Here is a 24,100-nt window from a genome sequence, read left to right as displayed (position 1 = left end):
TGTCCCGGTGTCCCGGTATGCGCCCCCCACTCCCGTTCGTGCCCCCCTTCCCCGGTGCGGGACCGGGCGGGGAGGGGGCGGGGAGGGGGCGGGGGCGCGGCCCCGGGGCCGGTTGCGGAGGGGGGGTGGGGGGGGCGGGTGAGCACGATAAGGACCGGGAGGGGACCGGGGCCGGGGCGGGGGCGGCTGAGGACACGGCGCGGGAGGGGCCGGGGGCGCGGGGGCGCGCCCGGGGGGTCCCAACTCCCGGCAAGTGCGGCGGGGCCGGGCCGGGCGGGGCCGGGCGGGGGCCGGGCCGGGCCGGGCGGCGTGCGGGGCGCGGCGGGCCGTGCCCGGTGCGCGGGGGCCGGCGGCTCGCTGGTGACAAGCCCCTGCCAGAACCTCTTTTGTGCGCCCGCAGCCAATCAAGGCCGCTGACGACACACTTCACTTGGGATATAAAACCCCGGGGCCGCCGCCGCCGCTTTTTCTCCCCCCCCCCCCCCGCGGCCCCTCGCCGCCCCGCTCCGCGCCCCGCCGCCGCCGCCGCCGCCGCCCCGCTCCGCGCCCCGCTCCGCGCCCCGCTCCGCCGGCCCGGGCCCGGCGCGCCGCGGCGGGGGCCGGCGGGGAAGGCCCCGGGATGGCCCCGGTGCTGCTGTGGCTGCTGGCGCTGCTCGCGGGGGGCCCGGCGGACGCGCAGCCCCCCGCCGCCGCCGCCGCCGCCGCCGCCGAGCCCGCCTGCCCCGTGTGCCTGTGGCGGCGGCACAGCAAGGAGCTGCGGCTGGAGAGCATCAAGTCGCAGATCCTGAGCAAGCTGCGGCTGAAGGAAGCGCCCAACATCACCCGCGAGGTGGTGAACCAGCTGCTGCCCAAGGCGCCGCCGCTCCAGCAGATCCTCGACCTCCACGACTTCCAGGGCGACTCGCTGCAGCACGACGAGTACCTGGAGGAGGACGAGTACCACGCCACCACCGAGACCGTCATCAGCATGGCCCAGGAAAGTCAGTGCCGCCTTTGTTCCGGCCGCAAACTTCGCCGCCGGGCCCCCCCCCGGCCTCTCCCCCCTCTCCCCGACCCCCCCCCCCCCGCTCCCCGCGGCCCCGGCTCCGCGCCTGTAACTTTCCGCGCCGCGCCGGGCACCGGCGTCCCCGGGGCTCCCGCTTCCCTTCCGGGGCTCCCCCGCCTCCCCCCGGGGCTCCCCCGCCTCCCGTCCCGCTCCCCCCGGGGCTCCCTGCACTCCCCCGGGGCTCCGCGGCTCCCTCCGGGGCTGCCCGCTTCCCCCCGGGATTCCCCAGCCTCCCCCGGTTCCCCCGGGTTTCCCCGCTCCTCCCGGGGCTCTCCGCACCCCCCGTTTCCCCCCGGCATCCCGGGGCCGCCCCATGCCCAGCCCCGGGCACCGGCCCGCAGCCCCCAACCCGCCGGCCCCGGGACCGGCTCCGGGCAGCTCGGAGGTGGGGGGGGGTCGCGCTGCGCCGCACCTCGCGGGGCCATGGGGCTGGGGGGGCACCACGGGGACACTGGGGACACGGGGACATTGGGGACATGGGGACGAGACAGCAGAGCCGGCAGCCACTTCAGGGCACTGGAACCAGGGACTGGGACCAGCTGCTGGGCACTGGGGCTGAGCACTGAGCACTGGGTGCTGGGTGCTGGGTGCTGGGACTGGTGACTGGGTGCTGAGAGTGGGCACTCAGTGCTGGGACCAGGTACTGGGTACTGGGACTTAGCTTTGGGTGCTGGGACCAGTGGCTGGGTGCTGGGACCAGTGGCTGGGTGCTGGGACCAGTGACTGGGTGCTGGGACTGGGCACTGGGTGCTGGGACCAGGCACTGGGTGCTGGCAGCAGGTACCAGAACTGAGCACTGGGACCCAGTGAGGGGGACTGGGACACGGGACTGGGACCTGCCACTGGCACTGGGCACCAGCACTTGACACTGGGACTCAGCACCGGTGCAGGGACCGGCCTCGGGGTGCCGGGCCCGTTTGTCCCCTGGCGGAGCAGCCCCAGGCCCCACTGCTGGGGGACACCGCCACACAGTGACATCCCAGTCCCCAGTCCCCACGGGGACACCGGGTGCCAGCAGCGCCCTGCTGCAGCACGTGGCAGCAGGGTGACAGCGGGGTGGTGGCAGGGTGACAGCGGGGTGACAGCAGGGTGACAGCGGGGACTGCGCGGGGTCCCCACTGGGCTATGGGGATGGGACAGAGCGCGGGGGCTTCGCTTCGCCGTGCCGTGGCTCCGTCTGTCCGTCCAGCCATCCGTCCGTCCGTGGGTGCCTGGTGTGGGGAGGGGGCGCAGGGATGGGGCCGTGCTGGTGCGGAGAGGTGCCAGGGGGGCGAGCGTCCCCCTGCCCAGTCCCAGCCCTGCTCCACCTGCTCCAGCCGCGGGCCGAGGCTGCCCGGGACCCCCGGGACCCCCGGGGCGGGGGCCGGGCCGGGCGGGGTGTGAAGGCCGAGCGGAAGGGAGGGAAGTGTGAGGCGCTCCCCTCCGCCAGCCCCCTGACGAATTTCCTTCCCAGGCATTAATAGACTCGGGCGGCTTTGAAATTTTATTACCCATAAAATTGACAACACGCTGGGGTTTTCCTCCCCGCTCCGCGTTAACGCTCACTCCCCCCCCCCCCGGCCCCCTCCTCCCCTTAACAGCTCGGGGGCCCCCAAAATAAATACCAGAGCGCGGCCCCTCCTCCCGGCGTGCGGAGGGGTCCCGCGGCCCCGGCCCCAGCCCCGCAGCCGGATGCGCCGCGGGGCCTGGCCTGCCCCGGCCGCTGCCCCGGCCCCTCGCCGCTCCGTTATTATTATGATTTTTCCTCCCTCTTTGCCTCCCCGTGGCAATTGTGTGGGTTTTTATGGTTCCTGAACAGAAGGAGGGAAAAGGCTTTATAGGCAGCAGAGCCATAAAGCTCTCGGGTTCCCCTCGCCCGCCCCGGCCGCCCCCCCCCCCCCCCCCGCCCGGGTTTAATCCAAAGCCACAACCCTCCACAGCCCTCACCCCCCCATTTTTTTTTTTTTTTAACTGCAGAAGAAACCCGGGAAGGTTAATTGGGTCCTAAAACCATTTATGGGCTACCCCTGACCCCCGCGACCTCCGGGGTGGAGGCAGCTTAATGAGGGGCGATGGAGGCCGGGGCGTGGGGGGCACGGCCCGCGGGCGGGGGGCCAGGGGGTGCCCGTGCCAGCGCTGCCAGCACCGGGGCCGCTCAAGGTCAGCAGGGACCGGGGGCCATGGGACGGGGCTGGTGGTGATGGAGGCACCGCCGGCACGTGGCCCGCTGCGGGGCGATGGGGTGTCCCCGGGGCGCTGCGGCGGGCGAGGGGTTAAGGGGGCATTTTGGGGAGGGGGAGCCCCAAATCCCTCCGGGTGCCTCCGCAATGGGAACAAAGAGCGGGGCGGGGGGCTCGGGGCCGCCCCCCTCCCGGCACATACTCAGCTGTGACCGGTGTCCCGGTAACCTTTATCCCCCGTTGCCACAGCGACGGGCCGAGCATCCTGGCACCGCCGCAGCCCCGTGCCAGGAGCAGCGCGGCGTGGCAGAGCCGCTGCGGCCCCCCCGGCACCCTGAAGCCCCAACACCTGGGAAGCTGGGATGAGCCAGTGAGAGGCTCGGCCGCAGCTCCAGGGTCCTGCACCGGCTCCAGCGTTGGTGTCCCTCACCTGGAGACCCTACAAAAACACCCCCACCGGAGCTGTCCTTGCCGCGGTCCAGCTGCGGCGAGCCCGGAGCCGACCCCGTGAATCCACCGAGGATCTCGGTGTGGGACCCTGGGGACCGAGAGCCCCTCGGGGTGGCCACCGGCACGTGCTGGGACAAGGTCCCGCCAGCCACCGGTGGCGAAGCTGCCAGGGCTCGGGGGCACCGCGTGCCCTAGGGAGGGGATGGGGCAGCGCAGGGGGAACGTGCTCGGGGCCGGTCCCGGGGGAGCGCGGGTTTAATAGGGGGCTTGTGCGCAGCAAATTGCTGGGAGGGGTTTGCGCGGCGAGCGCCCGCGGCCCCCCAGCCCCTGTCACTTTGGTTTATGTGAGCCGCGGCGGGGGGGGAGCGCGCGGGCCACATGGCGGATGGATGGCATTCCCGGGGCTGCGGCCGGTGTCGTGACCCCGATGTGTTCGGGGAGGCCTCGCGCGCAGCAAATGGCCCCGCGCTGCAGCTGGGTGCTATTAAACCTGACCGGTGCGTGGCAGGGGGAGGGGGGCTGCTCGGGGAGGGCGGAGGGGGGGGAAATTCCCAGCTCAATTTGACACAGATGTTTGGCGAGCGGGGAGGGCGGGCGCGGGGCCGCATCCACCCAGGGTGCTGCCGTGGGGCTGGGGGAGGGCGGCGGGGTGCTGGGGGTGCGGATGTTTGGGGGTTCCCGTCCCCAGGGAGGCCGCTCGCCCTCACCCCCATGCCCAAAAGCTTTGCCCAGGGCAGGGGTGGTGGTCCTGGTCCCGCCGTGGTCCCAGGGCGAAGCAGCCTCCCCAGCAGCTCCAGGGCCCCCGCACTGCGCCAGGGCGAGCTCAGCACCGCGGGGCCCTTCTTGGCACTTTGCTGCGTGTGGAGCTGCCGCCCCCCGGGACTGCGGGCACACGGCGGGGGATGCTGCGGGTCTGCGGCCGGGGGCCGTGCGGGGTCTCTGGTGGAGGCTGCTGCAGGTCTGTGGCTGGGGAGGCTGCGGGTCCCCACCCGGAGGAGGCTGCAGGGCTCCGTCTAGGGGCTGCTGCGGGTCTCCGGCTGTGGATGCTGTGGGTTTCCAGCCGGGGGCTGCTGCGGGTCCCTGACTGCGGGCAGCGGGAGGCCAGGGGATGCTGCAGCCCCGGCCGGTGGCTCTGCAGGTGCTCCAGGACCAGAGCCCCCCGCCCCACTCAGCCCGGCCCCGCGGCCCCGCAGGGGATCATGAATCCCCGGTGACACAGGGTCAGGGGGCAGCCCCGGGACCTTATTGCGAATCGAGGGGAAATGACCCCCGGGGCGGCCTCTGACCCGACCTTCAACTCCTAATGACCGAGGAGGAGTTTACACCGGGCTGCGCGCGGGAGGCCTGGGGCAGGGGGGGGCGCCCAGGGGTGCCGGGGGCTCGGTGGGGCGCAGCCGGGGCCGCCCCTGACCCGTCCTTCCTCCCGCAGCCGACCCCGTGGTGCAGATCGAGGGCAACCCCCACTGCTGCTTCTTCAACTTCAGCCCCAAGATCATGTTCACCAAGGTGGTGAAGGCGCAGCTGTGGGTGTACCTGCGGCCGGTGCAGCACACCTCCACCGTCTACCTGCAGATCCTCCGCCTCAAGCCGGTGACGGAGGAGGGCAGCCGCCACATCCGCATCCGCTCGCTCAAGATCGACCTCAACTCCCGCATCGGGCACTGGCAGAGCATCGACTTCAAGCACGTGCTGCAGAACTGGTTCAAGCAGCCGCAGAACAACTGGGGCATCGAGATCAACGCCTTCGACCCCAACGGCAACGACCTGGCCGTCACCTCGCTCGGCCCCGGGGCCGAAGGGCTGGTAGGTGTCCGCCGCGGGGACGGAGCCCTGGTGGGAATTGGGGGGGACCCGGCCGGCTCCGGGGAGCTGGGGGGCAAAGGAGAGGAATGGGGATGGGTGTGGGTGCGGAGGGGAGGGCAGCTCCATGGGGCTGGTGACAGCTCCGTGGGGATGGTTCTGGCTCCATTGGGGGGGTTCTGGTTCCATGGGGGTGGTTTTAGCTCCATGGGGATAGTTCTGACTCCATGGGGATGGTTTTAGCTCCACGAGGATGATTTTAGCTCCACAGGGATGGTTCTGGCTCCATCGGGATGGTTTTAGCTCCATGGGGTGGCTCTGGCTCCATGGGGATGGTTCTGGCTCCATGGGGGTGGTTCTGGCTCCATGGGGGTGGCTCTGACCCCATGGGGATGGTTCTGGCTCCATGGGACTGCTCCCAGCTCTGTGGGGACAATGACAGCTCCGTGGAGCTGGTTATGGCTCTGCTGGCTTCATCACAGCTCCATGGGACCAGTCACAGCTCCAAGGGGCTGCTCACAACTCCATGGGGACAGCGACAGCTCCACAGGGCTGGGGACAGCTCTGGGGGCTCCATGGGAGGTGGAGCAGTGGGACCACAGGGCTATGGGGCCGCGGGGCTACGGGGCTGCAGGGTTGTGGGGCCGCGGCCAGGGCTGATGCTCCGCTCTCCCCCCAGCACCCCTTCATGGAGCTGCGGGTGCTGGAGAGCAACAAGCGCTCGCGGAGGAACCTGGGGCTGGACTGCGACGAGCACTCGACCGAATCGCGCTGCTGCCGCTACCCGCTCACCGTCGACTTCGAGGCCTTCGGCTGGGACTGGATTATCGCCCCCAAGAGATACAAAGCCAACTACTGCTCGGGGCAGTGCGAGTACATGTTCATGCAGAAGTACCCGCACACCCACCTGGTGCAGCAGGCCAACCCCCGGGGCTCGGCGGGGCCCTGCTGCACCCCCACCAAGATGTCCCCCATCAACATGCTCTACTTCAACGACAAGCAGCAGATCATCTACGGCAAGATCCCGGGCATGGTGGTTGACAGATGTGGATGCTCTTAGACCCCCGCTGGTGCTGCCCCCTCCGCCCCGGGCCCCACGTCCAGCCAACAAACTCATCTTTTCTTCCACTTTTTTTTTTTGTTGTTGTTGTTATTGATTTTTTTTTTTTAAAGATACAAAGAACAAGCGTTGAAATTCCTTTGAATGTTGGGGAAAGAGAGCGAGAATAATAATAATAATTAATAATAAAAAAAAAAATCCGGCGGAGAAACGCTGCACCAAACCTGCGCTTCGACATGCATTGTGCAATAAGCAGACCGACAGAGAAGGGAGGGGGCGGCCCCCCCAGCACCGCCACCGCCCCGGCACCGGCACCGGCACCATGCGGCTCCTCCACCGGACACCTCTGGCCCCAGGGGAGAGCAGAGGGGAGACGGCAGCGGCGCAGCGGATGAGTGGAGCCTGTGGGGACGGGGACGCGGCCGTGCGCCCCGCGGCGAAGGCGACATCCGAGGCTGACAGCGGGGAAAAGGCTCCTGCCCCAGTTCCCCTCTCGGAGCGAGGACTGCAGGATCCAGCCCCGGGACGGCTCGGCCACGTGGGCGCAGGCGGCAGGTCCGGCCCGGGAGGAATCCGTCTCCCTCTTTTAATTTATTTATTTATTACGGACCCTCCTGGCCGGCGCTCTGCCATGGGACACCCCAGGGTGCTGCCTCCTCCCCGCCTTTGCGCCACCATCGCCACGCCGGGCACCACGACAGCAGGGCCAGCGCAGTCCTCGAGGCCCCTGCGTGCCCCCAGCCCTGAGCCACCCGCAGCTGGAGGGGTCCCGGCTGCCCCCCTGCCCTCCTGGAGCGGATCTGGCCCCAGCGGGATGCAGCCGGGGGGACTCAGGGGGACGCGGCCGGGGGGGCGGCCACGGTGCGGGGTTATCTGGAGGCGGTACCGGCCAGAATTGGACGGAGGCTCTGGCTGGGGAGAAATTCCGCTTATGCGGCACATTTGCCTCCCCCTCTGCCCTCGATGTTTGGATTATTTTCGCATGAGAACAGGATCCTGCTTTCTCAAGAGTTCATCTGCCCCTGCTGCTCCGGCGTCTCCCCTCCGCAGCCGCAGTGATGCAACCGGCCCTGGCGCCAGGCGGCCGCCAGCCCCGCACACCCCCCCCCGTCCCCCATGCACCGGGCACCCCCGCGCCCCCCGCCCCCGGACCCACGGGATGGAAGCCGCCGGCTCGGGGGCAGCACGAGGAAGACCCCGGACCTCGTCCCTAGCACTTATCCAAAGGGTGCCGGAGCGCCCTGGCCGGGCGCCGTGCCCCAGCCCTCCCACCCTGATTGCAGCACCATGGGGTGGGGGGCACGGGGAGAGACCCCCCCCATCCCTGGCGGGGCCGTCCCCATGCCCCACGCAGCACTTAGGGACAGCTCAGGGGTCGGATGCGCGCCCTGGCCAGAGGACTCGGGATGCTCAGCACTTGTCCCCCGCTCCACGCGCCCCCCAAGCGCTTACAAGGACGAGGCTGCCCCGGAGCCCCCCAAGCACTTAGGGCCCGGAGCGCGCGGGGTTCCCGGGGCTCGGCAGCCACTCTCCGGCCTCAGTGGCACGAAGGAGGTGGTGCAGGGCTGGATACAACCTGTGGGATCCACCAGCGCCGACACCAACCCGGCTGCGGGGCGAGAGGTCGGTGCCGCAGCCCCAATCCCTGCTCTTCAGTGCCTTTGGGGGCTGCCAGCGCCGCCTCCGGAGCCGGCAGGGGGATGGGGGGAAGCAGCGTCCCGCAGCACCTGGGGGGCTCGTCCCGGAGAGGTGGCACTCAGGGGGCATTTTGCCAGTCCCCATCGTGGTTGCAGCCAGCGCCCACCATCGTCACCTCATCCCTCCGCGTACGACACCGCTGGATGCGGCCGCCGATCGAGGATGCGCTCGGGTGGAGCTGGGCGCCGGGAAAAAGCCAAAATCTGCTTCAGAGTGAACTGGAAAGGGTGCGGGGCCGAGCGTGCTCCAACGCTTGTCCACAGCCGTCGGCACAGCCTCGAGCCCCGTGCAGCCACGTGCAACGCGCTCGGCACAACGCGGCTGCTCCCCGGGCACCGCTCCCGGTGCTGCCCACGAGACGCGGGGCGCAAAAGGCGGCGGCACCGGGGTGGCCAAGCCTGGAGCCATGAGGGGCAGTGGATGGGAACCACGGCCCCAAAACCCGGCCCCGCTCCCACAAAAGCCCCCGCGCCCACCGGGGTGCCGCGGCAGGCAGGTGGCGCCGGAGAAGAACTGGGACCAGTGCCCCGCGCTGACTGGTCCCAGCGCCGGACCGAGGGCAGCAGGCTGGGCGGCGCAGCCCCGGCAGTATGGTATTATTTACACTGTGTATTGTTACTGTGCGTAATGTCCTAGGTTATTTTTGTTCGTTTGTTCGTCGTTTCGTTCTGTTTTTTAATTGGGTGCGGGGGGACGCGGCGGCGACTTCGCGAGGGCGATGGCTCAGGACAGAGGCCACGGGAGGGAGGGGGGACGTGGCGGGTTCGAATCGCATGACCAAAAGGCCATTGGTGGTCGGGGGGGGGGGAATGTTTTTTAATCACAATGACCAAACACAGCACTTGAACATCAAAAAATAAAAATAAATAAAAAAAATATTTAAAAACAATACAAAACATAAATAAATCGGAGCATTCAGAGCTTTCAGCTCCCGTCCCGCACTGGGGGCTCTCACGTCCCCTGAGGTCCCAGCCCTGCTGCCAAACCAACGCAGGTGCCACAGCGCCTGGGGACAGCCCCGTCCCCATCAGCGTGCCACAGGCACCGGCGTTGCCATCCTGGGGCCAGTGGAGGCTCGGCTTGGCCCGGAGAGCAGGAGCGAGCAGAGGCTCTGTGCTGAAATCCCGCATCAGGTGAGGGTCCCATTTGCACTACGGAAAGGAGAGGAGGAGGAGAGGCTGGGCACGGGATCCCCTGCACCGTGCAGCCGAGGCGCTCCCACGCCTGCGCTTCCTCATCGCAGTTTTCCCTGTCCCTGTGCCACCAAATCCCCCAGGGATGGGGGGGCAGCACGAGGTTCCCCCAGCCGGGGCTCAGTCCCCTTCCTCGTGCTCTTGCCTACCTCAGGGGCTCCAGACGACACCCGAGGCTTTACTTGCAGCGCCCGTTTATTTTCTGCCCTGGGGACAGGCGGGCACGCTGCAGCCTCGGTACGGGCACGCTGCTGCGCCCCTGGGAGGAGGACGCAGCGTGGCCACCGCTCACCCGTGGGAGAATCGTGCACGGATGCGGCCGAGCAGGAACCGAAAGCAGCGGGCACGCCGGCGTCCCTGCAAAAAGTAAAATAAAATAATAATAATATTTTGGGAGAAGCGACAGGAAAGGCAAAAAAAAAAGAAAAAGAAAAAAAAAAGCTCAGTGATCGTCTCAGTTACCGTGTTGTATAAATCACGTTCGTTCTGTATCTTGCGTTAGTCTCTGGTGTATATGCTAACTGCTGCTTCTGTCCCAGTTCCTTCCTTTTTTTAGACTTTTTGTACAATAAAAAAAATATCTAGCCAAAAAGAAGAGAGGAAAAAAAAGGGGAAAACTGCTGAGAAACGCGTTTCGCTTGGGTTCCTTGTCACCACCGTCCCTCTGCACGGCGCCCACCAGGACCCCAGCTCCACACCCAGGGATGCTGCAGAGGGGGGCCCACATGGCCAAACCCCCCCAGCCCCCATTTTCCTGCAGGAGCCACCTCCCACCCCCCCAGTGCCACTCACTGGTGGAGGCACAGGAGGCTGTGGGGAGACCCCGTCCTCCAGGTCCTCGCCTCCCTGCCCCGTGCCGGGACCACCGCTGCCTCCCCGTCCCCGCTGGGCTCGGCCCCCATGCTGTGTCCCTGCGTCACCGCAGCCTCCAGCACCGCGCGCCCCATCCCGCAGCCCCCCCATGTCCTCCCTCGAGAGCCTCTGCCTCGATCCAGCGCCCCCAGCCTTGGCTGGCTCGGGAAATATGTTTCCTGATGCTTCTCATTTTTCCCACGCTCCCTGCTGCCGGCCGCGGAGCAGCGGATGAGAGGGGAAGAAATCCGCCCTAACGCCCGCGCCCCGCTCCGTGCTGGTGCCAGAAGCGCATCTCCCCCCCTCTCCCCAAACCCTCCCCAAACATTTGCCTTTGTGCTTCAAAAACCACGCTGCGAACCAGCAGGGTGGCACACAAACACCCCCAAAACCATCCGAACGGGCCGGGAAGAGGTTTCCCCATCCCGCCAGCGCGGCCCCAGCCTCTCCTCGCCCCAGCCCCGCTCCTCGGCGGCTTCGCCCCACGGAGGGGACGCCGAGCACGTGGGCGCCGGCGGCCTCCGCTGCCTCCGCTCCACGCTGTAAAGCTGAGATTTACAAGTGGCTGGAGGAGCCCAGAGCTGGGCAGCCTTTATGGAGCCTCATTAGGAGCTGCAGGTATGCCGAGAATGTCGCAGCTAATTACAGCTGGGCTCGGCGGGGGACAGGGGTGCGCAGCTGGGGGGGGCGCTGGGGTCGCCGGCCGCGGGGCCGGGATGGAGCCGCGAGGTTCTTGGCACGAGCGGGGCCCAGGCGCGAGGGCTCAGCTCCAGCGCGGAGCCCTGGGGTCGGCCAGGTCCCAGGCCCCGGCGGCCCCGTGGAGCTGCGCCGCTTCCCGGCTCTCGCGCTCCCTGTGCCGGAGCCAAGGTCCCTTCCCAAAGGCCTGGGGATGCGCTCGGGGGCTGCCGCGTGTCCCCGTCCTCGCTGCCCCGCTGCTCCCCAGCTCTGCTTGCTCCATCGGAGACTCCCTGAGCCCAGCCTGGGTGTAGGCAGCTCTAGGCAAGGCTGAGGTCCCAGCCACACACAGGGCACCAAAATCCGGGGAAGAAACCCACCCAGTCTCCTCTGGACCTGGCTTTCCCATGGGGGAAGCTCCTGGAGGGCTCCAGGACCTGCACAATGGCACCAGAACCAAACGGGAGCCCTGGGCGCAATGCACGGCACCAAACACTGGTGGCAGTGAGGTCCGGGGCACCCCCACACCCCCACCTGCCCGCTGCCCCCGCTCAGGCACCACAAGGTCCCGGTCCCCTTTGTTTGTTTGTTTCGGGGACGATGTCAAGAGTTTAACGAGCGCCTTTGTTCCGGTCACGTCTCCCCGAGGCTGCACCCCACATCAGCGGCTCCCCGGCCACCGGCTGACCTAGTTCCGAAACCCAGGGCAGGGCTGGGGCAGGGGGGGGGAGAGGGACAAATTAGGACAGGGACGTGCGGGCGACCACCCACAGCTGCACCATGACATAATATGGCTCCCTAACCTTCCCCTCCGCTGCCTAACAAGACTGCCCGCACGCAGCATTCACAGTAATTAAACCATCAACAGGGAGCTTGGCTGGGATCCACCGACCTCGCCACGGCCCGGGGAGATGCCGGCGCGGGGCACGGCGCAGCGGCAGCACCGGGGGGGACCGGGTGGCTCAGCCCTCGGCCACGGCACTCGGGGATGGGACTGCGGGGTCCTCGATGTCCCTGAAGTGCCATGCTCAGGCACGGGGCGGTGAGCTCCTCATGCGGGGTGTTCCCCGTCCTTCCCTGTCCCCCAGCGGACGCATCCGTGGAGCCTCTGCTGCAGCAGGGAAACCTCGGGGGGACGACGGCACCGACCGGCCCCGACACCTCGCCACCGCTCGGGAAGGGCAGCACTTGGGTTCCTCGGGGCAAGGAGCGCAGAACCGGTGAGTCTGGAGAGGGAAAGCGAGGTCCTGGCACGGCGCAGGAACCCTCCTGCAGCCGTGGAGAGGCTCGGCCACAGGCTCAGCCCCACGCCGGGGCTCACCGGCCCCACGGCGGCACAGGTGGGGGGCAGCCCCTCCGTTCAGCCCTGCACACGCCAGGCTGCGCTCTTTTGTCCCCTCATTTCCCTGAATTTAAACAAAAGCCACTTCCAACCCACCCAGGGAGGCCGCGGGGAGCAGAGCCGGGCGCCGCGGGGAGAAGGGGCGCTGGCACCAGCTCGGGACCGAGCCCCCCGCGCCCCGAGCCCCCACCTCCTCCGCGGCCCCCACACTGCGCAGCCCCACCGCTGCTCCCGCCCCCGGCCCCCCCAGGCCTGACCTATAGTCCCACTCGCATTTACAGCCCAAGCGTCTGCTGTGAAAAGTGACTTCATGCTGAATTTGGGCACTGCACGGCGTTACCAGCTCTCACGCTGCAAGCCCCGGCCCTCCTTTTCTTTCGCTCGCTTTCCCACACTTTCCCCCGCTCATTGTGTGCCCGCTGCTTTTTTTCTTCGCCTATTCAGCCCAAATTAGTCACGAGCAGCCCCCAGCTTGGAGAGGAAAAATAAATTAGGTGGTGTTTTAAACACAGTGTGATTGGAACGATTCTCCCCTGCACCCAGGAGGGGAAAGCCCGGCCTTTGAAAGATGCGGCGTCCTCCACCAACAGCCCCCGCGCACGGCCCCGGGAGCGGGCTGGGGACGCGGCCCCGCACGGAGCTCACCGGGTTGCGGTGCCACAGCCACAGGAGGCTCAGCCCCGGCCAGGGGAGGGGACGGGGAGAAGCTGGACCCAGCCCCACGCCGCGGGGAAGGACGGCGTGGGACATGCGGCCAGGCACCAGGTTCTCATCCCTGCTCCGGGAAGAGGACGGCACCGGGACCCCCGCGTTTGGTTCTTGGCGTGATGAGGTTGGAAGCCCGGAGAAGCAGCTGTGACGAAGCCTCGGATGCCAGGAGAGCTCTGCCTGCCCCTCCTCGGCTCTCTGACCACCCGTGGCTCCCGGCACCCACACCAGCAGCGAAGGGAAGCTCTGGCCCTGCTGTCCTTATGCGCCTCGGTGGCTCTGGCTCTGCTACCACCGGGTGCCAGCCCCGAATCCTGCCCCCGGCCGGAGCAGCAGGGTGGCTCTGGGGGGGCGAGAGGGGACGAGGAGCTGGGGCAGGCCGGGAGCAGGGGGCAGGAGCTGCTTTCTTCAGGGCCGTGGTGTGCCAACGTCTATCCGTCTGTCCGTCCATCGCAGCTCCATCCCTGCAGCACGCTCCGGCCCCGAGTCAAAGCGACAGACACCAGAATTGCCTTGGAGAAGCAGTTTTATTATGAAACCAAGAACGAAATGCAGTGTTTGCCCTGGCACACTACAAAACATCTCAAGCAAATAACCAGCAGAAGGATCATGAGCCAAATAGAAAATACATCTTACAAAATCTGACATAAAAAAAAAAACAAAACAAACCAAAACAGAATAAAGTTATTACATTAAATCGGGAAAGAGCAAGGGAGCTTTGATTCACTCAGCCATCGACAACCCAAGACACCACGAAACCCGGACCCCGTGGCTTTTAGCTGCCCTTTGGGAAAGTAAACAAATGTCCAAGGTATTGCTTAGAGTCACTGAGGGCGCACACATGCAGTCAGACTGCAGACATCAGTGGAACAGAAGCAGTTTGAAGACTTCTACGTTAAAAAATATCTATATATTGCTTATTAAGAATCAGGTATAAGCCTCTGGAAAGCTCCATTTGTACACGCATCCGCTGTTCTCTGGCATCTTAAGGGACCAAGCATGGACAACGCAAATGCCTTTCCCAGAAACGGTTACAGTCAGAAATAAAAATCCTACAGCTTCAGTAAGACTCCAGACAACAGAAGGATTTCGGCCAAAATGCCCACCCAAAAACCCAAGCGGAGGCCTGGACCTCTGCTTATACCTGGGGCCGAGGTATCCGTGCGAGGGAAAGCACTGCTCAAGGTGTAGCAGGAACGAACGCTTGCAACTGGAACTAATTCTCTAGGTACAAAGAAGGAAGAACGGGCACCGGGCGGCTGCTCTCGCTGCCACGGCGCTGCCGGTCCCACAGACACTGGCCTCGGGCTCCTACTCTTCACCACCGGGTGCCCACGGAAGCCGCCCTGAGGAATTGCTCGTTCCAGCCCCCTAGGAACGGAGGTGCCCTCCGAAACGCCGCAGCAACAGCGTGCGCTGAACAGGCTGCGGCAGCGCTGCCTTCCGTGGGACCCGGCCAAGGTTTTGCCCCACAACTTGGCTGCAACGGCCCCGGTTAACGCAGGAGGAACTGCGTTAGATCAGAGATCTTCAGCCCTGAACAGGTCCCAGGGCAACAGCGGTGCCCTCCCGCGCCCTCCGGCAGCTCGGAGAAGAGCGAGGCTTCTTCAGCAAGTGTGCGAGTCAACCAGCTCGCCAGCTGCTCTGAAGCAAAGAGAGGAGAAAATGAAACCCAGCCTGAGAACACGCTCGGACAAAGGGATTCTGGCGTTGTGTTTAAGGAGAGAAATGTATCGCTGACCTTAGCGGGACCTGGAAAACGTGCGTGAAACGCCAGGAGCCCCAGAGGGCTTAACAAGGCCGGATAAATGAAGCGGTCAGGACGGGCTCTGTTTGCAAGCACGCTGCTACCTTTCCCTCCTCGTTTTAGGACACCGGTCTCGATCTAAGGTTAACTGGCAGTGCCTGCCCTGACAATCCCCGCTAGCCTCACCCTGGGAAGGAAGGGGGAAAGGAAGGCGGAACTGCCCCGTGTGCTGGCTACCAAAGCGCCGCTCCTCTGTTTCTGAAAACACCAGACCAAATCCTTCCCTGCCGCGCAACCTGCCGGGGCGCAGAGCAGAGCCCACGTCCCACGTCGTGCTCTCCCGATGAGGTGTCCTTGTCCCAGCCGCCGGGAAGAGACCGCGACACAGCCGAGCCTCGGGGCCCGTTTTCACAAGGTAAAGGAGGAGAGGACCAAGAGATGGAGGCAGCATCGAGACAGCAAACACCAAACACTTCCAACCACTCCTTGCTCCAGCAGCAATTCCAGTGAATTCTTAACCTAGAGCCGTGCCAGCGACAGCCGGGGAAGGACCAGGCTGCAGGGCTTCGGGCTACCAAAATGCAATAAGAACAGTTCCTTCTTTTTGCCCTACTTCTTTTTTTTTAAAAAAAAAACAACTTTGTAACTTGAAAGAGTAAGTAGCACAATCATACAACTATGGGGGGTTCCCTGTCTACTCATCACTAAAACCTAGAGGAACAGAGTGTGAGAGAAAGTGGGGGAAAGAGAAAGAGTATGCACGCACTCGAGGCACACTGCAAGTGGGGGGAAGCTAGGGAGGACCGGCATCAGACAATCCCAAAGCGCTCTGCTCTTTTCCTCTTCTTTGCCTGCAAAAAAAAAAAAACAAAAAAAAACAAATACAAGAAAATTCAAGACCAAGACCAGCGAACGAGTTCTTCTAAAGTCTCGCCCAACCTGGTGGAGGATTTCCTACCAGCCCGGCGTGGGTACGGCAGCTCCAGCCCCTTCCTGAGCGTGCCGACACAAAGCCCGTTGGAGGGGAGGTTTTGTACCGCGCTTGGCAGGGAGCTGTGAAGGTTTTATTCGAACCCTGGGACAAAGAGAGCCCCCAAATCCAGTAGCAGAAATATACAGTGCCTGAGATACAGTGCTGCTGAAGTCACTTCATCTTGCTGGCAACGCGCTACAAAAGGGTTGAGCTGGGAACAATGCTTACTTTAGAGGCCTAGAAACCCTTCCAGGCAGTGGGGAGGTGGGAAATGTAAAAGGGCAAAGGGTTAACACTCGCCTATTCATGGAAAAGGTGAGAGGGACACACTAAAACGCATTAAATATACTATTGCGTCTCTCAGATATGCCTTTAAGCCGATACACGAGGGGCGTATAAATCTTAATTTTTAGCAGGATAAATAGCCTGGGGGCAACAGAAGCCCTAATCAAGAATCTCCAGGGGAAAGGTGCATTTGAGTGCACACAATACTAGTAAAAAGACCTTTTTGTTCCAGGCACAATCTCCAAGTGACCTAACGGAAAAGCATGGAATCCCTCAGCCCAGCCGCCCCCTCCGCGCGGGCCGCGGGGGCTCATTCTCCCATGCTCGGCAGCAGGCTGGGAAGGCGCGGGGCGGCGCCTCGGCAGCGAGCTCCGAACGGCACAAAAAAGGCCCCTGAGCCCCACCTGGACTCTGGGGGAGCACACCAAACCCTGCTGGTGTGCCCAACCCCGCAGCCACCTGGTTGAGTGGTTCCCGAGCCCCTGCAGCTCGTCCTGCCGCAGCCGCTGCTCGTTTGTTAACGAGTGGGTCCCCGTCCAGGAGGAGCCCCCGTGCCCCCAGCAGCGGGCAGCGCTCGGTGCCTGCGCTAGGGAGGGCGGCTGCGGGCCCCCAGCTGCACGTGGGGCTCCCCACAGCTCACCGGGAGCTCCCCGTGTCAGAGGAGGACGAGCTCGTGTGTAGGGTGGCTCAGGACGCTGTGAAAGCCTAAAACGGTGCAGAAGTGCCCTGAGGTGGTTACAAATTTAAAAGATGGGCCAAATGCACAGAAGAGAGATCCGCCGAGGGGATGGAACAAAGCACGGAGGAGAAAAGCTGGAAACGGGGTCAGGATCTCGGTCCTCATTATGCTGCGGGGTCTCTGGGGCTTTATTCTCAACGAGCAGAGGGCCCAGAAGCATCCAGGCCACGGGGAGCACGAGGAAGGGGAGCAGCAAGACGCCTGCGGCGGCCGCTGCCCATCCCCTCGGGAGGGGGATTTTACCTCTGTGTCCTCTGTAGCTCCAGCCCCGGCTGAACTCGTCACGATGCCGAACCGTTCCTTCCTCTTCTTCAGCTTCTCGTCTTCTTCACTCTGGCACAAAGAAGGATGGAAATTTATTTTGCTGGCAAGGCCCCGAGGTACCCGTGTTTATGGGACTCCTCCCCCTGCCCCCAGAGCAGGACGGAGATGCCCGGGCTGAGCCAGATCTCGGCAAAGGGCGCTCGCCGTGGGGGCTCTGAGAACCAGCACGATGCCCTGGGGCAGGGCAGACCCCAGGGGCTGCCCCTGGCTGACGGTTTTTGGTTTTCGCAGGTGACCTCCCACCCGCACTCGATGCCCCTTCTCTTGGAAACGTTTCCATTTGCAGATGGAAGCTCGGCACTCACCCCACCTTCCCAAGTCCCATTTAATTTATTTCCAGCCTGAACGAGCAAAATCCCCGCTGACATCTCCCAGAGCCTTCCGATCCCTGGTTTCTCGAGGTTCTCCAAAAAGCCCGGAGGCTTTTTTTTTTTTTTTTTTTTTTTTTTATCTCTGCTGCCATCACCCACGCTGATGTCCTCATCAGCGGTAATAGCCCAAGCCATCATCGCCCTAACGCCCTAAAAGCCTCCACGCATCCATTTTCTGTAGATTTATCCCCTCGCTTTGGCCTCTTCCAGGTCTCTGCAGCTAAGGCCGGCTGATTGCTGTGCTGCTGCTGCAGTTCCTCCTCCCTCCCCTGCCGTTCCGTGCATTTCCCAGCCTCGCTCCCCGACCCGCACCTCGCCGTCCTGGTGGGCGCACGGCCTCCCGCGGCCGTTTCCCCTCCTCGCAAACCGAGGGCTGCCAACGTCACCGCCCGGGCCTCGAGACGCACACAGGGCGCAACGAGGACCACAGGGGCATCGTTTTAAGGAGAAATTTTTAAAACTGCCTCAAATCCCAGTGCTCCACCAGGATCAGCTGTGATTCCCTGCAGGGCAGAGGGACCGAACCGGACCTGGACCCGTTTACAGAGCAGGGGGGAGCACAGCGAGCAGTGGGGTTTGGTCCTGGGTACAGCTTTGGGATGTGAAAGGTGTGTTAGATGTCAGTAAATGTTGTTTACCCCTAAAAGAGGAGTGGAAACGACCTGCCCACGTCGGCACCTGACACGAGGGACACCGAGGAGCCCAGCGCCGCCGTGCCAGCGGGGCCGATGCACCCCGAGGCACCCCAAGGCTCTCAGGAGCCCCGGCTCTGCAGGAGGCCACCGGTGGCCATGGTCCGAGTGGCTCCCTGCCCTCCTCCTGCACACTCCTTGAAAAACTGAGTCCTTGCCAAACAGCGCTGCTGATGCTGCAGGTCCCGCTGAGCCGGCGGTGTCCTCAGCTCACCTGCCCTCCTGCCTACCCCGCAGGCAGCTCCGGCTCTAACCCCACCTGCGTCCCCCCCCCGGGACCCTCAGCACCCGAGCACCGAGGGCCACGCTCGCTGCCTCGGCTGGCCCCAGGGCTGTGGGGGAGCGCCCGTCCCCTGCTCCCGGGGGTGCCCGACCCAGCACCCTGCCCTCCTTCGAGCAGCGGCCCCGAAATCAGCGAGGCGCGAGGCTCGCGAACAAAGGGCACGGGGAGGGATCACCACCACGGGAGAAAGTTGCTCTCGGGAGCAGCGCAGCACGCGCCACGGCCACACAAAGAAAAACTCCGGCCCTGCCCTTGGCGGCGGTGAAACGGGGACCTAAAAATCGCCGCCGGTGCCCGCGGGCCCCAAAGCTGCTTCGGCAAAGACGAGCGCTGTGTCTTTAAAGGAGGCTCCCAGGGACCGCAGCGAGCTGTAGGGTTTTATTTATTTTTTCGGTAAGCCACCCCCGCCCCTCCGCCCCCGCCAGTGCCCTGCAGGGAAAGCACACAACGTCGCCCTAAATCAACACCGTCCTAATGATCTCGCTCACTTGACCCCCTAGCACGACAGTGTCAGATGCAAACACGCGTACAATAAACTTCACTCCATCTTTAGCTTCTCGCTGACAGGTTTTGATTCATGGGGTGCTGAAACCCATCTGAGGAAAATTACCTCTATCAAAACGCTGCTATCTCCGCATCTATCAACCCCTGGCAGTGCCCCGGGGCCGTGCTCCGGCGCGCAAATGGGCGCACCAGCATCTGCGGGGAAAGCTGACCTCTCTGGCAGGATGTCAGATTTATTTTCTAACCTTGCTATTTCTAGGCTTGTTCTCTCTGCGCTCACGCCACGATAGTTATTTTGTAGTTTGTCTAAAGAACGGGGGTGGGGGGAAGGAGAGGAAGAAAGATTGTACCGAGGGACTCCACGGCCCGAAGCTAAAACCTCTCCTGAGGTCGGGGAGCAAGGGAACGCTCCCGTGAGCACCATGAGCTGCTGGCACGGCGCTGCCTGCAGCCCCAAGGCTTTCATTTGGGGTTGTGGGCTCCATCTGTGGGAGTGCCTCAAAGCAAACAGGGCCACGAGGCGAGGAAGCAGGGCCACGAGGCGAGGAAGCGGGGCCACGAGGCGAGGAAGCAGGGCCACGAGGCGAGGAAGCGGGGCCACGAGGCGAGGAAGCACGACTCGGTGCTGCTCCAAGCACCTCGGGCTTGCAGCAGCCCTGTGGTGAAGCGAGGTGAGCAGAGAAGCCCCCGGTGAGCCCATGAAAGGTCCCAGGGGCAGCCCGGGTGGCACAGCTCCAGCCAGCACCCATCGCGCCCAGCTGTAGCCGCTCGGGTCACTTGTTCCCAAAAGCTGGAAGGAGCCATTTAAACACTGGACCCCTTTAAACACTGGCCCGTTCCCTCTCTCCTGGGAGAAGGCAGAAGTGCCGCGGCTGGTGCTGGAAGAGTTAATGCCAAAAGGCATTAATTCATGGTTTCCATGGTGCACGGAGCAGCTCTGGCACTCACCGCTGCCCTGCGAGCGGAACAGATCTGCGCTCGGGGCAGGGCGAGCACAGCTGGTTACCTTTGAAAATGGCACAAGCTCCCCGAGCGCTCAGATCTCCTCTGCCCCCCGGGCTCAGCACGCCGCCAGCAACGCCCCGTGCGGAGGTGGCGCGGCAGCGGTGCTCCGCTGGGATCTTCTGCTCCACTCGCCTCCAGGACCCAAACTTGTCCCGAGGGGAAAGCCCCAGCGCCCGCCTCGTTCTTAGCGGGCAGGCCAAGGTTGATCCCAGATCACTTCAAAGCTTCTCGTTGCCTTTCGTGGTCAGGGCAAGGAGCGGGAGCGCTGCCCGCGGCCCCCAGCGCCTGTTTGGGCATTCGGGCTGCTAATAAATGATTCACCAGGAGCATCTCTGGTCTCTGTGCTGCACGAGCTGCTGCAGGGGATGAGGGCAGCAAGGCCCCTCTGTCTCTTAGCACGTTCTCCTCTGTGCTCGCAGCATCCAGGCTCGGGCACGCAGATCACACAGCAGCTGCTCCATGCGTGCGCCGTGAAACGAGGCTTCAGGAGCAGCGCCTGGCTCATCGCAAGCACCTAGGCAGGGGAAAAATGAAGAACCAGCGTGGCTCTTCGTGGATTATCCCGAGTTGGAAGGGACTCATAAGGATCAGCAAGTCCAACTCCTCTTCGGGAGGCTCTGCACAGATTCAGAACAGGCAGGAACCAAGGGGAAGGTGAGGATGCACCGGAGATGCTCCACGTGTCCATGTACAGCTGCCCCGCAGCATGACCACAGCTCGCTGCCGTGGTTTGGGACCTGCCACGTACCAGGTAAGGCGACCACCCCCTTCAAGGGGGCACGGGGTGGCTCCTTTGGTGCACCACCACCACGTCGGAACAGCCAGGCTGCTGCGAAATCTGCCCCCGGGCCAAGCTTCACGCTGCGCGGTCAGAGCGCTTCGCTCTGCGCAGATTAGAGCAGCCCCAGGAGAAAAGCGCTCTGAATCTGCAGATGAACCCTGGAGTGTCCTCATCACAAATGCGGTGAGAGAGAGAGAGAGAGAGACACGAGCCTCCTCCGTAATCACGCCCTCGGTGTTTTCATCCGCAGAGAAAGGCAGGGTGTGTGCCCACATGTGTGTAAGCCGGGCCCTTCTGGTCACTCTCCTGTATCTCGCTGCAGCATGACGGATGGCAGGATGAAAAGCAGAGCCCCGAGGCTTTCAGGCGATGGTAGATTAATGATGACATGGCCTTGACCTCCAAAAGGTAAAGGTTATGAAACACTCAAGGGTAACTGGGCTTCCAATTTCATACCCGGAGGGTGAATGACAGCAACTGATGGTTTTATTCTCAGAAACACTCCAATCCTAGGACGCACAGCTGTCACCCACCACCTTTTTGAAATTCATCTCAACGTATTTATTCCTCCTGCTTCTTTCTCCGTGCAGGCTCTATCTGAGCGCTCCCAAGTCCTTCTGGAGCCTCCATCAGCTGGAAGCACGAGGCGGTGGGGAAGCCAGAGCCCATACAGAAGCGCTCCACGCACGGCTGGTGGCCCTTCCCACCCGGACCTGCGAAACTGCTTTCAGAGGGGCCAGGGTTTGGAGCTCATCGCAGTGGGACACGCGTTGAGACCAGCACGGACACTCGCAGCCCCTCTCCAACACAACGCCAGCACCAGGACTCCACGAGGCTCAAATATCCGACACAAGCTCCTATCCAGGTCCTTACACAAACAGCGTGTTGGAGACACCCGTGATGCCACCAGCACGAAGGGACGATTTCTAAAAATCGCAACTTGTTCAAAATTACACCACTTATGCAGATCCAAGGGCCTCAGTGCATGCCAGAAACATTAAGCACGGCTTTATCTGCACGGAAAACAGATCCAAACCCCCAGTGCCAGAAGCACAACTCGGAAGCATCCCACTGACTGCCTCGCAGCAAGCCAAGGGCGACTGCAAGTTCCTCCTCCAAGCACGGCAGCATCCAGGGTAGCTGCTTCCCAGTGGCCTCGGAGGATTTGCATGTTTTACACATCTGCTGCTGCCTTTTCTGGAACTCGATTACAGAATTAGCCCACCACGTCACCTCAAGTTAAAGTAAAGCTTGATCTTCTGGCTTGCTTCACCTGTAAAAAGCTTTCTGTATCTGCCTGGGACAGGTGTAGTGCAAAAACGAGCTGAAATCTAATATCTTTGTTAACAGAAGGAGATGGAAAAATTAATGGGCATCGGTTGTTTGAAATGCTGTGCCCAGCTCTGGCTGTACACCGGAGAGGTCCCCATTTACTCATTCACACTAACGAAACTCGAGCGACACGGTGGAGGGCTTCCTGACGGCACAACCTCGGTTCTCAGCAGCTTTTTCAGCTTTACCCAAGCTGAGGGCACCAAGCGGCTGCAGAGCTGGCTCCTGGCCCCTTCTTCCACCACCCAGCTCAGCCAACAGGTCGGCGAGGCAGAAAACGAAGTGGTTTCCTGCACCTCGCGTTGAGCAGAGGGCAGGAGCTGGAACAGCCGGCAGTTCTGAGGTTTTCCTGTGTCAAGACAGCGCGGCTCTCACAGTTAGAAGTTTATGCTCACCCCAAACGGGATCAGCGGGGGAGGAAGACAAAAAGTCACAGACAAGTGCTAAGAGTACACCTGCAACTCTCCCAGCGCTTCAGTGCCGGAGTTGAAAAGCATTCTTCGACTTAGACGTCAGAGATGAAACAAACATGTCAGGAATGCCACATGGCAAAGTGAAGGAGACACACTTCAGGTGCACCACAAGGCAAAAGGCCTCGGAAGGGGCTTTTCATCTCTTTGCACCCGCTGAACGGCATCTGAAATATCATAAGGCACTTCCAGAGGCTCTTCCGTCCTGCAGTTCGCTCACCCCAGCGTGGGAAGGCTTCTCCACGGCCCCAGGTTTAGGAGCCTTACACCTGGCTCTGAGGGCAGAGGCCGGACAGGGTAAAAGCTGCTCGGCACCCCAGAAGAGTTTTCCCCCCGAAGAGTCCAGCTGTTATTAAAAAGGAGCAATCGGGCGATGACTGAACACGATTTGAATTGCACATTAGCCCCAGATTTAAAAAAAAAAAAAAAAAATCCATTCTATTCAAACCCAACGAGCGCAAAAACGGCAACACCCCACGGCAGCGTTAACCCTTCCCCGGCAAGCAGGGGCTCGAGCCCACGCGCCCCGGTGGGGCCACGCCGAGCACGCCACGACCTACCAGCGAGCCCAGAAGCCTCCCATCGTGGCCAGGTGCTCACCACGGTCAGCTTTACGAGGCAGAAGAAGGAGGGGAGGTTCCATGGGGGTGGTGGAAGCAGCGCACGCTTGGTGCACGTGTGCCTGCCGTGGCTGCTGGCGCAGTGCGAGTCGCGCACGCTCCGGCTCCTGGGGATCCCGCTGAACGCTGCCTGGTTTTGAGGCGAAGGCGATTTTATCTCCAGGCTTTGCACACACGCTCCAAGGGCTGGGAAGCCAGGTGAGTGCCTGCCGCTCCTCGCCCCGAGGGGAGAAGATTTTTTGGTAATAAGCGAGATCCTGGTTTGGAGAGAGACCAAAGAGCTTCCTCCTGCTACCCAGAGGCTCCCAACACACCTGTGGTGACTTCGTGTCCCGCAGGCACACCGAGGTGCTGCGGGAGGGCAGTCAGGATGTGTGCGGGGCATCCTTGTGGTCGGTGGCCAAGGCAGGGATGAGCAGCACGGCCCCACTTCCCTGGACTGTGGGCGAGGCAAGGACAAAACGCTGCGGAGGCGTGCGGCACCGCTAGGTGAGATTTTGGGGCAGCATGATCCCTGCAGAAAGACCCAAGAGCAGCCAAAGCCCCAAACGGGGCCACCTCCCCTGGGCAGCCAAGTTCCATGGCAAAGAAACAGATCTTTGGGGAAAACTAAGAAAAGGAAGCGTGCAGGCTGCCAGCCTCCATCCAGCACCTCCTAGAGCCACGCTACAAGGATGCTCCTCACTTCCCTGCGCCACATCTTCGGGCTTCTTGCAGCCAGAGGAGATAAAAGGCGGTAGCTAAATGCACCCGGAAAGTACCTTACGTTTGATCTTTTATGGTCACTTAATTTGGTTTCTCCATTACTGCCGAAAGCTCGAGGTTCTAGCAGAGCTCGAAGGGCAATCTGGTGACAGCGCTGCCGCTCCGCAAATATTTGGCTCCAGCCCATCCCCAGGAGTTGTTAAATCTGCCCAGTTATTCCCCAGAACGCCGACCCACAGCCAGCTGTGCGCCAAAAAGAAGCTGCTTTTGGCCCCACGGGATGAGCT

General features: G+C 63.3%; 2 protein-coding genes across 2 annotated transcripts in view; one reads left to right on the top strand and one right to left on the bottom strand.

The window, feature by feature from the left end:
• The first annotated feature begins 153 nt into the window (after positions 1–153).
• Positions 154–13,646, top strand: GDF11 (growth differentiation factor 11). Its single transcript, XM_038171681.2, has 5 exons — positions 154–980; positions 5,084–5,457; positions 6,134–10,875; positions 11,801–12,152; positions 12,818–13,646. Exons 1-3 carry the CDS (start codon positions 620–622, stop codon positions 6,512–6,514), a joined length of 1,116 nt encoding a protein of 371 aa, XP_038027609.2. The 5' UTR covers positions 154–619; the 3' UTR covers positions 6,515–10,875; positions 11,801–12,152; positions 12,818–13,646.
• SARNP (SAP domain containing ribonucleoprotein) overlaps positions 13,491–24,100 on the bottom strand; it is a 28,378-nt gene continuing 17,768 nt past the window's right edge. The window contains exons 10-11 of the mRNA XM_038171683.2: positions 16,970–17,059; positions 13,491–15,580 (exon numbers count right to left, since the gene is read on the bottom strand). Of these exons, the coding sequence (XP_038027611.1) occupies positions 15,539–15,580; positions 16,970–17,059 (132 nt within the window). The 3' untranslated portion in view covers positions 13,491–15,538. The remainder of the gene's footprint in view (positions 15,581–16,969; positions 17,060–24,100) is intronic.

The sequence above is a fragment of the Anas platyrhynchos genome, chromosome 34 (assembly GCF_047663525.1).
Source record: "Anas platyrhynchos isolate ZD024472 breed Pekin duck chromosome 34, IASCAAS_PekinDuck_T2T, whole genome shotgun sequence".
In the NCBI taxonomy this organism is placed as follows: domain Eukaryota; kingdom Metazoa; phylum Chordata; class Aves; order Anseriformes; family Anatidae; genus Anas; species Anas platyrhynchos.
The sequence above is the reverse complement of the archived record's forward strand: the minus strand, read 5'-3'. Positions and strand labels throughout refer to the sequence as shown.

Bases quoted from the DNA above. Each gene is read 5' to 3' on its own strand.
- GDF11 (XM_038171681.2), top strand. From the start codon at position 620: ATGGCCCCGGTGCTGCTGTGGCTGCTGGCGCTGCTCGCGGGGGGCCCG. The intron at 981-5,083 runs GTCAGTGCCGCC...TTCCTCCCGCAG, and splicing joins CATCAGCATGGCCCAGGAAA to CCGACCCCGTGGTGCAGATC. The intron at 5,458-6,133 runs GTAGGTGTCCGC...CTCTCCCCCCAG, and splicing joins GCCCCGGGGCCGAAGGGCTG to CACCCCTTCATGGAGCTGCG.